Source organism: Rhipicephalus microplus, chromosome 2, assembly GCF_043290135.1.
Source record: "Rhipicephalus microplus isolate Deutch F79 chromosome 2, USDA_Rmic, whole genome shotgun sequence".
Classification (NCBI taxonomy): Eukaryota; Metazoa; Arthropoda; class Arachnida; order Ixodida; family Ixodidae; genus Rhipicephalus; species Rhipicephalus microplus.
This window is the reverse complement of record NC_134701.1, coordinates 138,431,411-138,444,199: the sequence shown is the minus strand read 5'-3', so window position 1 is coordinate 138,444,199 and position 12,789 is coordinate 138,431,411. Positions and strand designations below refer to the sequence as shown.

The 12,789-nt window shown below is 45.6% G+C and overlaps 1 protein-coding gene across 2 annotated transcripts in view; it reads left to right on the top strand.

The window, feature by feature from the left end:
• LOC119169732 (MAM and LDL-receptor class A domain-containing protein 1-like) overlaps positions 1 to 12,789 on the top strand; it is a 336,454-nt gene that overhangs the window by 251,031 nt on the left and 72,634 nt on the right. For both annotated transcript variants that reach the window (XM_075886851.1, XM_075886852.1), the window contains exons 43-46: positions 4,295 to 4,391; positions 6,707 to 6,856; positions 10,200 to 10,376; positions 10,507 to 10,608. In XM_075886851.1, the coding sequence (XP_075742966.1) occupies positions 4,295 to 4,391; positions 6,707 to 6,856; positions 10,200 to 10,376; positions 10,507 to 10,608 (526 nt within the window). The remainder of the gene's footprint in view (positions 1 to 4,294; positions 4,392 to 6,706; positions 6,857 to 10,199; positions 10,377 to 10,506; positions 10,609 to 12,789) is intronic.

The following is a 12,789-nucleotide window of genomic DNA, read 5'->3' as shown; positions in this document are numbered from 1 at the left end:
AGTTGGAAGCAGTGGCGCCTTCGGGACCGTGTTGGCGTCGCCGTCTTTCGCAACAGTGGTGGCAGCGGTGGGATCGGCCGGCGTCAGCGACATCGATGCGATGAGTGCCTGATGTTTTCCCCTCAGTTCACCAGACTACTCTAGCTCAGGTTGTAGTAGTTTAGAGAAGGGCTGTGTGAAGCATTAGAGTGAGCTTTGATCGTTTCAAGCAAAGTCGAAGTGCTTTGAAACCAAAGGTAATGCGGAGGGGGTAAACACGGGAGAGTGAAAAATTGCTTGCGCGTCTTGCTAGTTGACTTATAGTGGGTACGGCAAGTAAATTGTTAACAGGGGCAAACAGCAAGAGGCTAGTGTGAACGATGGAGAACCTTAAAGTGAAGGAACTCATCGAAATTTGTGAGGAACTCGGCATTACTTTGGGCCGTGCGAAACGAAAGCAAGCGATCCTTGAGATCATGAAGGATGAGGGAGTGTCAGCTGAGGAAGTCGATGAGGCCTGGGTGGATATTAAAGCACGCCGTGAGGAGGCTGAAAGGCGAGAAGGCGAAGCTCGCGAACGTGAATAACCTGAAAGGCGCGAACGTCGCGAGGAGGCCGAGAGACAGGAGCGTCTCGAGTTGAAACGACTAGAATTGGCAATCCTACAGTGTTCGTAGGCGCCTAGCGTAGCTTCTCCAACAGTTCAGGTCAGCGGTTTTAGAATTCGGGACCAACTGCCACCGTTCGTAGTAGGCGAGGACATGGCGAAGTATCTCGTCAAGTTTGAACACGTCTGTGAGCGAAACGCTTTGGAGCGGCCTCTTTGGGCGCGGAACCTGCTAGCTCTTCTTCCCGGCGAAGTGTCCGACGCGATAACTTGCTTGTCGAGGGAAGCGTTTGAGAGCTATGACGAAGTTAAGGAAGTGCTCTTGAGACGTTATAACTTGTCACCCGAGGCTTTCAGGCAAAGGTTCCGGTATGCTAGAAAGGGGAATGAGTCACACGTTGACTTCGCGTTTCGTCTTAAAGCCGATTTGATTGAATGGCTCAAGGGCGAAGGTGTTTATGACGACCGCGATAAAGTGGTGGAATGCGTTGCATTGGAGCAATTCTACCGCTGCATCGAGGAGGATGTCAAACTTTGGCTGCAGGACAGACTTGGGGACGTACAGTTAAACAAGGCAGCTGAGTTAGCTGAGGAGTATTATACTCGCCGAAAGTTGCATAGCAGGGCAGCGCGCGTTGAAAAGGATGAAAGGAAAGAGGGCTTTTCAAAGAAACCTGATCAACGGAGACCCGATCCGCACCGTCATTTCAAGAAGGACCCGTCTCTTACGAAGGACAGTGTAGGGGAAGGGCAAACAGAAGCGGAGAAATCGAGTGAGGTTTCTACCACACAGGCATTTGAATCGGAAAATAAACGGAAGCCGCTAATCTGCTACGACTGCAAAAAGGAAGGGCACATCGCGAGAAACTGTCAGGAAAAGTTTGCTTTCGCAACGATCCGAGAATCAGAAAAAAACATTCGGTTGTTGGAGCCGTATCTCCAAGAAATTAGGGTGAATGAGAAAACGTGCCGAGCACTTAGAGACTCAGCGGCAACCATGGACGTTGTCCATCCTTCATTGGTGTCTCCGGATGACTTCACAGGAGAATGCGCGTAGATCAGGCAGGTCGCCGAGGAGCAGAGTGTTCGCTTACCAATCGCCACGGTTGTCATTAAAGGCCCGTTCGGTGAGCTTCGCACCGAAGCGGCTGTGTCTGCCGCGCTAAATGATCGTTTTCCTTATCTTTTCTCCAACAACTCGGAGCAGCTTCTCAAAGAGCAGGGCAAATCGTTCTTCCCCAACTTAGCGTGCATGGCTCTCACGCGATCGCAAGCGCGGAAGCTATCGCGGCAGCTTGATCTAGTTCCATGCGGTGAACTCTCAAGTGATCTTGTCGGCGGGTCGACGGAACCTTAGAAAGGAAAGTTTCCGCATGAGTCATGTGAGCAGTCACGCGAGCGGCCCGTCGCCGAACCGACCGGCGCGGTTTTCGTAGAAAGGGGAGACGACATGGCGCCATTGAGTCAGAGCGAGAGGGTTGCTACGCTCTCGCCTGTAGCGGAAAGTTGGAGCGAGCTGCCGAGAGTTGATCGAGAGACGCTCATTCGAGAGCAGCGTGAGGATCTCTCGATTGAAGCGCTAGTGGAAAGCCACAAAAACGCGGCACAAGTGCTGTCGAAGGAGCACTACGAGAAATCGGTGAAGAAGCGCGCTTTTGAAGTTGATAATCAGGTAATGCTGCTGCAGCCGTCCAAAAGGAACAAGCTTGAGGGTGATTGGGAAGGGCCCGCCACAGTATTAGCGAAGCATTGCGATTCAAATTATGAAGTGAAATTAGGAAGGCGGCCGGACAAAATTTACAACTTGAAAGCAGTCGTCAATCAGCAGTTGAAGGCTTCAGAGGAAGAGGGAGCAGAAATTTGGAGTTCTAGGGATATATTCGAAGGGGGATCGAAAGTAATCTGGGAGGAGTTGAACCTAAAGCCTAGGTTAAGTGAAGTCCAGGAGGAGGACCTGAACAGGATTGTTTCCGAGTTTGGATACGTGTTCTCGGACCGTCCCGGAGACACGACGGTGATCGAACACGAAATAGAGCTAACTTGTGAGGAACCAATCCCTAGCAAGCCGTATCGTTGTTCTCCTGTGGAATGTCGCAAGTGTGAGCCGCTCTTGGTGCCGCATAGGTATCGTCGCCTAAAAGTGGCCGGTTACTGAGGTGGAGCACGTTGCTCCACAGCGCAATTTTGACGTTCGCTAAAAAAAAGGAAAGCTAAACGCTAATGGAGGTGCATTGAGCAGTGCGTTCTAGCTAGTACCTTCTCAACCTTTCGGTTTCTGGCTGGCGATTCGGGGCAAAATTTTGACCTCATCACGACCTGGGCTGAGCGCTCTCGTTCAGAGTGATCTCAAGGGGCCAACTTCATGTGGTATTCTAATTCGTTGCGTTGTTGTAAGTGTGAAAAATTCAAGTTCTTACTTTAAGAGTCTTGTGTCCCACATGTGCCTCTTGATGTAGAGGGAACAAAATTCCAATAGACACGAATATAGGTATATGTTGTACTATACTTTGTCTGGTGTTCTGTCGGGTGACCGAAGGCACTTGCGTGTGTCGTGTGTTGTCGTCGATCCGTTCTTGGCAAGTTGCAGAACCATCGACAAGTGCTGAAACTGAAGATGGTCAGAAGAGACGAGTGAAGCTGGTCGACAAGTTGTGGCGACAAGCCAGTGGAGCTGGGATCCGTCGTCAAAAATGGGATGTGTTCCCGGAACAGTCTGGAGCTGTATTCTCTCCATGGCCCTGGATACGAACCTGGAGGGACCTGGCGAACGAGCGCACCTTACATCCAAGCCCCGTGGAAGCAGCTCGTCTTTCCGGTGCATTGTCTGGCGGTGGGGGTGATGTTATGCCAGCTAGTCCTCGTCAAACGTCCGTGCCTCTGAAAAAGGCAATCTGGGTCAAGGCCAGCCCGCAGTCCGCCTGACGCGAACAACTCAACGGCGTGAACACGCGCGGCGCCTCTCTGGCCCACGTGCATTGAGTCAGCAGCGCACGTGACAGCGAGCCGGCGTCCTCGTGTCTGGGGGTCTGACGTGGCCCAGCGGCGACCCCATTGGAAGAATCTGCCCTGACGACCAGCGGCGCTTCTGATTGGACATTTTGGTTGAACCCGGTGCAAATAAAAGAAGCCCTGCGGTGCGTCGTGATCGGCGGTCCTACGAGAGAGCAGCCCCCATGTCGGAGAGCCGACATGTGTGTGAGTCGGCGGTCCTAGGTAAAAGCTGACATGTGTGTCAGAGCAGACCCGTTTGAGAGCAGACCTATGTGTTAGAGAGGGGAGCTCGGCTCTCCGAGTCTCTGTCGGCCCCAGTGCCGAATTTGTAACGCCTCTGTATATATGCTGTACATAAACCTTGTTTAACTCACCGTCGTCTCGTCCGCTCGTCTTATCAGCTCTGCGCAGAAGCAGTCGCGAGCTGAGAAACATACGCTACCAAACGGCTGGTGACCTTCCCGGCGGAGTTGGAAGCAGTGGCGCCTTCGGGACCGTGTTGGCGTCGCCGTCTTTCGCAACAACGTTTAGTGCTTCCTACTGCTGACACTTTTTTGTACACTTGCGGAAAAGTACTGGATACAGGATTGGATAAGACTCAAACAGCCTGCTTTCAGTAAAATCTGTCTATTTGATTGATCAACCATTGCAAGCAACGATGTGCATGCATGCCGATAATCTAGCAAAGTAATTATTTTCCATTGTTTTCTGTGAAAGATTGCGTTTATTGGAGAGCACAGGAGATCCAGAAAATCCGGCTACGTTGCCATTGATGACGTAACGTTTTCAGAAGACTGTGGGCCTTACCACAAAGGTGAGTACCACTGCTGCATGGCGTGCAAATACCCACAATTTTCACCTGAACGCATTCTCATATGGCATGGTCACTTTCATGTTGCTACATACTTCATTCGTGTGTATGACATTATTATTTTTGGCAGGTTCCCGTGATAAAATACCTTGAACCAAAAATATGATGAAATAAATGGATGTCCAGTTTTCTTTTATTTTCACACAAGGTACACAAAAATAAGTTTTAATACTTAAGAAAATCAAAATTTTAGGTGACGTGCCGTAACATAGCTACGAGGAATCCCGAACTGAGGAATCGCTGATAATTTTTACTAAATATATTTGTTTACCATGCTCCCAAATTTAACTACTAAGGTGTTCTTGCATTTTTCCTTCATTTGTGTTGGATTTCAATGGCGGAATTGGAGCAAGTTCTTCTGCTCCTTTTCAAGCAAGAGTGTTTCAATTGCAAAGCGAGGGCGATAGCAAAGTGTTCTAATGAGAGAATCGGAGTGGGTTCAGAGCGGGAGTCACTTGAAGAGTAGGAAAACGTGCAAGTCCGCAAGTAGGAGTGCCGCACTCCCTTTAACACGTTCACCCGCTCGGAGGCACCACCACTTTTGCTTGTTTTGCGACACCTCTGAGTCGGAAAGCTCAAGACCCTGCACGAGAAGTTTATCGAATCACGTCAACGACGTTAAAATAACTACGTGAGAGTGGTAACTCAACACGATTTGACAGCGAAATTAGGGCAATTGACTACCTAAATGCAAGGTATTCTGGGCAACTCAAGGACTTCCACTTCCCCTTTACTTCCATGCATGCTCTGGCAAAAAAAATGTGTCCCGATGGCGGACCAGGAGGCGTTGCTCTACGCCAGAGTAGAGTGCTCGCTCACAGAGCCCATCAGCTGCTCCAAGTCAGCCATTGAAATTCTCCAGTAATTTAGCCTGCTTCCTCAATATTCGCTGCTATGCTGAAATGGCGGGTACTTAGTGTTAATTTAGCAAGCGATACATTAGGGATGCTATGGGGACATTGGCATCCTAGACATGGTATGAATGCGATGGAGTCAGCAGTGTTCTAGTGCTGAACGCATTGAGCGAGCACGCGTGTTGTCCGGATATCACAAGGATTGACGACACTTGTTACAGAGGACCTTGGTGAACTATAGATGCATAAAGAATGAATGGTGTCGAGCCTATAGCGTGAATCTTCTGAAGAAAATTAGGAAAGCTAAATTAGAGAGAAAAAAAAACTTGGGGCAGCTACATAAAACTAGTGTTTCATTGACTGAGGAGACATAGGAGCCGATGGTGTTCTCCTCCTCCTTAACGTCACTTCCTTTCTCACCTCACAAAATATTTTACAAGGCCATGCTATTTTTCACCCTCTTTCCTACTTTATTCTTCTTTCTCACTGTCACTTCCCTTTTTCACCTCCTTGGAAATACTGCAGTACCTAAATCTTTGCTTTACTCTTCCTTTTTTTATTTCTTTCGTCGTGGAACTACTCCCTTTTTCCACATTTGCTATACTATATTATACAACACCATGCTATATTTTACTATCTACACTCCTGCTTCCTCTCCTGCTTACGCTCACATATCTGCTCCTCACGCTGCCTTTGCTTTCCTATCCTCTTGCAATAATACACTATTGTGGCAACGGGCGGCTTCGCAGACTACCGAAGCCAAGTTTTACGACCACCTATATTAGAGGTTTTTAATGACTGACTCAAACACTAGAACGTAAAGGCACGTGCTAATGGTGCCCGGATTGTGCAAGAGCGAGCGTCTCGGTGGTTTCAGACGACGATGCTGCTACCGCAACACTAATAGGGCAATGGTACGCTTTGCAAGTGCGCCTAGACAGCCAAGTGGTTACAATGCTCGACTTCGCGTCGTGGGCACGCGGTTCTGGGTTCCGCCTCGCCGAAAATATGTTTGGCCAAAAATATTGCTCTTCTTTCCCTTTCTGTTTGTCTCTTTCTTCCTCTCTGCGTTTGTTCCTGTCCTTCTCTACGTGCTCGTTTTCTCGCACGTCAAACTTAATGCATCCTACAACAGACCAATCGGCACTAGGATTTTACGAGTGATGCAGCAGGAAGAAGATGTTGAAGGCTACGAAAAGAGTGCATGCTGGTACATGATAATGTCAATTTCTGTTCCAGATTGTTTAGGCTTTTTCGAGAATAAACTGCTTTGCTGTTAAAATACTTGAATTGAAAGAGTTGCTTTCACTCTTTGCTAACCGTATGTATGCTTCAGAAGCTCATATCTAGCTTTTTATATGAGTGTATTATAGGTATTTAACACTGCTCAACTTTTTATCGAAGCACTGCCAGAAGCTTCGACGCCCTCTCCACCAGCATTCACCTGTGACGTCAGCGAATACCAGTGTGGCAACAGCAAGCAGTGCATTCGAAAGAGTCAAGTGTGTGACTTCAAAAATGACTGCTCCAACGAGGCTGACGAAGCCGAATGTGGTATGCATATATTTGCTGACACATACACCAGATGTAGCTTTTTTCTAGCGAATCCCGAATGTTGACACTCGTGGTAAGCATTATTATTGATGCATTAGAGACACAAACACTATAATTTCCATGTATTTTCTCATCATGTTAGATTACATGTGAAATTGCCGTGACAACTGAGTTGTCTAAATCACTCACAAATTTATAGAAGCACGGCTATTCAATACGGCGATCTCAGCATATTGAAAATCTGTGAATGAAACACAGTCATTTTGAGCAGTTTTTATACTTGCAGGTCTATTTTATAAAGAAAGCTCCAAAAATTTGTAATTTTGAAAATTTCAGTAATACAATATCGTATCACAGAATGCTCATATAATAAATTTATAATTTACTCGTAATCCAAGCAAACGGAAGAGTTCTTTGTGATCAAGGTCTCTAAATAAATTCGTTACGAAAATTCCTATTAATGTATGCGGGTGTGTTATAATGGTATATCACATAAGTGGTAAGTAAGGCAGAAAATGTAGTACGCCCTTGTTTCTAGCATCCAGCATCTTCAGTAAATAGTATTGTATTATAAGCAGCAGAGTTTAACACCGGAATATATTAAAAAAAACACTAGAGCGCACTCTGTATTCTCTGAAATATAAAACAGTTTTTGTTGGGTTTCCATGGAAGCCATGACAATATGCTTTACTTGAGGCTTCTATTCAGAGTATTGTAGCTAAGGTAATCTAAGCAGAGCCCCGCCTTCAAGAAAACCGCACGTCTGCAAATACCGTATCTGTTCTAGAGGAGATGAAATTTATTTGTGCTCTGGCTCTTGCTCGCGGGTCTGATGACCTACCTAATCATTTGCTACGTAAAGTGCTACATATAGCCAGGTGAGTACGCCTTTTTCTTCAAGTTTTCTGGTTATAGCTAATACATTATGAGGGACATGAGTAAAAGTGGTGCTGATGCACAAGTCTACCAACAGTAATCGAGATAAATGTTTTTGTAACAACTTGAGCAGAAACCCAAAGGCAAATAAACGCTATATGCGAACTAGTTACACCAATTTTAAACACCCAATAAATTATAGAATATACCAGGCTCCAATAATATCTCGCACCCAAAGACATGCAGAGAAATGCAAAGAAATTCAGCTGAAACTAGATGTGGTAAATTTTTATTTTTAAGCAAATAATGTTGAAGATGCTTTCTTATGAACATTATCTGACAGGTGCCGCTTCTCTTACAGTGCGCGCTGAAGTAGGCGTCCACAAGTAAATTATTATATCGTGGACTGCGCACAAGTTTATCGAAACGGGAGGTGGTGGAATGTTTACAAAGCAAAGCGTGCACATAAAAAGTATTTGTCTTTTTGACAAACAAGTCCTACAAAGTTTTTCTGGCAGAAATTTTAACAAGATATTTGATAAAAACACTCTAAGTTATTACTTATTATGCATAAACGAATGCCCCCTCTTTCTGTCAATGCATTCTTTATGCTCCTTCGTATTTTGACAATGAGTCACTAAGAATGAGGGACAGGAATTTCAGCAAGGTTTGCCAGATAATAAATTACATGACTTAAGATAAAAGAGATGATGAAGCATTGCATGATGTAGTTAGCCTAGGCCAGCCAACCCCTATTGAAGCCAACAGTGTTGACTCATCACGTGTTCTTTTGCGGTTAGATTAACCAGTAAACGAGAGTCGCCGAGACTCATGTCTGTAGTGCCCGGTAGTCTTTCGATCGAAGTGTGTTGTCTTGGTGCAGTTTGGCCGACTCGTGGAGGTGTTTCAAAAACAGAACTTATCCGATAGGACTAAAACCCACAGTAAGCTATCAGCTTTCGATCACGTGTTGGACCAACACAGTGGGCTTAAATTGCATCGCGTAATGCTGAGTTTCTTCTCTCTCTTTTTGTCATGACAAAATAAGTACAACCCCGTACACGCCTGTGTAGAGCACATGAGCAGTCAGTCTTCTTCTGTGGGGCGACACCACGCGGTGGTTCTAGGGTATGGCGTGTCGGGCGTGCTTGAGCTTGCGCTGCCTACGGTGCAAGTTGACCTGCCATATACGAGTGGAAACGTTCAAGAGTGCCCGTGTTTAACTAGACTTGGACTCTACCTCCGGACGCTTGTAGCATCTGGATGGCACAAGCGCCCTGAGTCGGACTATTTCAGGGAAAAATATTGCGCGCTTTCTTGCTGTTTAGGGATATGTAGTCATATAAAAAAGTGATAAATTTGAGTAATGCGCACAGCTGGCGAAATAAAAGAGCTTACCAACATTACTTTTGGTTTAACAGTCGCAAAAAGAGAAAATGTATTTACAGGACTGCAGAGAGGTTGACCAGAGCTACAGTTTTCTCTGGCCTGAGCGCCAATATCAAACAATTAAGCCGCGCATGCTCATCGGCACATATCGCAACAGCTGAAAGGCGCCGTTCAGCAGAGCAAAGCCGGCTCCTCGCGCTCTCTACCAAGTGTCGACATCGTTGTACATTCAGGGGCTGCTTTGTTTTCTGCTTTTTGCTAACTGATCAAAATGAAAGTGCACAAAAAGATGTCATCATTTCATTGAAACGGACAGAAGCACTTTTATGGCAAAGTGAACTTTTCATTTCGGCATTTCTTGTGAAAGAATATTTCACAAAGCATATTACTTGTTTGCCATCATATTTTCATTGAAGCGAGGACATTCTTGAACAATGTAGTAAGGACAAAGGAGTAGCAAACCTGCATGACCTGCAATTAGGAATATGAGTTCTTGAAAATGTCGCTCCTGGTTCCCCTCACCTCCTCCTATATTAGACTGCCCTTAGACCATTATCACTAACCGTGCTTAAGTTGAATAAATCAATATTTTATAAATATTTGCGAAAGATATTGGTATCGGCCAAAGCAGCGCTGATTCACTGGCGTTTGTTCACTGGTTTGTGATAACTGTTTCTCGCTTCTAAGTTTAACACAGCTCGCTTTCTCTCTCTCTCTCTCTGACTGGCTTTATGCGAGGTGCGCTTAGTTGCTGAGCAGTTGGCTATAGAAACTCTCCTCCACAAGGAAATGGAAAATAAAAAAGGCAACGCACATTTGCTCTTCTTTGGCGCAGGCCGATCTCCTCTTAACTACTATAATGAGGTTCCACTTAAAGGCTTAACAACAGCCAGAAAAGAAGACATTTATTATATAGTTTCCTAGATATATCCAATATTTAAACAGGACCTGCTATAGTATGAAAATTTTACTCCCTTATATTTCCTTAAGCGTGAAGCGGGATCGTAAACTTCGCTTCACCCTTCACGGCTGAGGTTTCTTTCTTCTTGCAAGTATTGAGACGACCATCTCATTGTAGGAGCCTGCGACGAATTTACGAAAGACTTGTGTGGCCTGGAAAATGAAGAGACCAATGCACGCTTTGGATGGAAGCGAACGACTGCTCGAGGCGCTAAGCTAAACGGACTCTTCCCCAGCAGTGATAGCAAATTGAACCCGGATGGAGCCTACGCAGCATATTCGCTACTCAATGCTGGTAAGAAAAGTCCATGTTTGAACCAACTGCGCTATAAAAAGATGGCAAGCATGCTTTAGCGTATTCACCTCTACTAATATCACTGAAACACACATTTTTACTTCGAAGTTCAATATTAATAAAATTGCAGATGCGCCAGCGCCAAGCAGTGCCATATCAATGGTGACACCTCCTCTGGGCCAGATTGCGCACTCTTGCGTTGTCAATTTCTACGCATATGTTGCCAACGATTGTAAGTACGCTTTTTTTTTTGCTTTTCAATTTATTGGCATGTGCTTGTTTTGTAGATGCAGGAAGCTTTTTAAATGAAATTCGTAATGTCGTGTTTCTCGTACTGCCACCCACATTCACATGCATGCTAAACTCACTAATAACATTTTTCGGGAGATTACTACAAAAGCAATAATGATATATACCAAGGGACCCTGTATAATAGATGGACGGGTGAATAACTTTATGAGGTCGTTCAGTGAGCGCCAACATAGAGTGGTGGCTTGAAAAACGCGATCTGGGTGGGCTTAACCAAGACATATAAAAAATGAAAGGTCCTTTGAGGTTGGTCGAGTGTCCGCGCCAACGCTCTGAGAAGGCAAAATGAATATGCGTTGCTCTCTTCGGTGAGTCCTCACGTGTGCTGCATCGAATTTGTCTAAAGAGACGAGGTAACTTTCGTCAGCGTGCCCTGACTTTCAATCGGCAGAAAAACGACATTCAAAGACATATACTTCATGTGTTTGGTTACGGAGACTCATACACTATAGGAAGTGACAACTTACACAAACAACTCAAAGGTCTGTTTTTTTCGGAGTATATACGAACTTGAAAGCATACACAAGATTGATAATTTTTGAACGTTAAAGCAGGCTATAGATATGCAGGGGAAATTAAGCTGGTCAAAAGTCTTACAGAGAATGTATTCAAGTATTTTCACAAAGTTCCACACCCTCCACCACTAATTTAGGTGGGGGCGGACGTGATATAATTCGTATACGCTGATTGCTCTTTAAAAGAGCTACGATATGACAGGGTGTGGCAGGAGTTCAATGTAAGTCTGATATCTGGAGCGTGGTGCGCAACTTCAACCTGAAATCTACACCTGTAGTCCTTATTTGGGTGGCAGAAGCAGTACATTCCTTGCAATAGTAGGGTTACGGTAAGAGCATTTACGGCATGGTCGTTTTAGTACGAGCGATATTATGCAAAGTCGTTTTATCAGAGTAACTGGACTACTAATTAATCTAAATATTATTTGGTGTTTCACGTGCGGAAATCACGATACTATTGTGAGAGACGCTGTAGTGGAGGACTCCAGAAGTTTGCACTATCTGGTGTTCTTTACCATGCACTGACATCACTCAGCACACGTGACGTACCGCTTGTCTGAATCAAAATGCGACGGCCGCGGTCGGGATCGAATCCGACACCTTTGGTTTCACAGCCGAGCACACTAGCCACTCATCTACCGAGGCGGACGCTGCTACTAAACTTTGAGCCGTGAGCTGCATGCGAAAGGCCGAATGATTTTGGTCGATTATATTTAGTGAGCGCTACATTCCGCGAGGTGCGTTGCCTATTTTCCTTTTTTTTGCTCGATACCAGACCTTACTATAAAGACTGTTGTACAGACTTAGGCCACATTCCCACTTGAGAAGTGAAGTGAAAACGAAAACGCCAGAATGGCCAGAAATCCACGACCGTGCGCGTCTGCATTGTTCCCATTCTTTGTAATCCTACGGCCGCAACTGCCATGACTGTCTTAAGGATTAATTCAGTTTGGCCTGCTTTTCTGAGAAATAACTTTGGACAGAATTCTAGTTGCTTACGCAAAATAGTGAAAAAAAATAGCTCGCACCTTTTCAAAGGTGAATGTGGGAGGTACGCCCGCAAAAACGACACCAGTGAACGCAACCGGACACAGTGGCGTCGAATTCAGCTGGCTGTTCCCAAAAGCGAGACACGTTGGTCTTACCGACTCGCTGCTGCTCCTGAACAGTCTACTTCTAGTATTCTCGGCGATCGCAATACAAACCAGGCTCTCGACAAAGGCGTCCTCTTTAAGGCCATCAAGCTTCGTCGTGCTCCACGCGTCGTGCTCCAACATCTTTTCTATTCTTCGTAGTTTTAAATTCTCCAGTATAAGGTGACTTCACGCGCAATTCAGTGCGTCAGTCATGTTTCTCGATTCACCTATTAGACCCGAGAACGAACACCGGTAGCGCGGCACTAGCAGTGAAGTGACGTTATAGCAAGGACAAGCTTGCTTGCTTCGCGGCCGAGTATCGCCTTTTTCTGAGCCCCCTGTGTGCCTATTCATACGTGATACAGTAGTCATATATGCCCAATGCTGTGATGCAAATCTGCCAAGGTGCTAGCGAAAATTGAGTGAGCTGATAGCGAAAGTTGAGTGACTGCT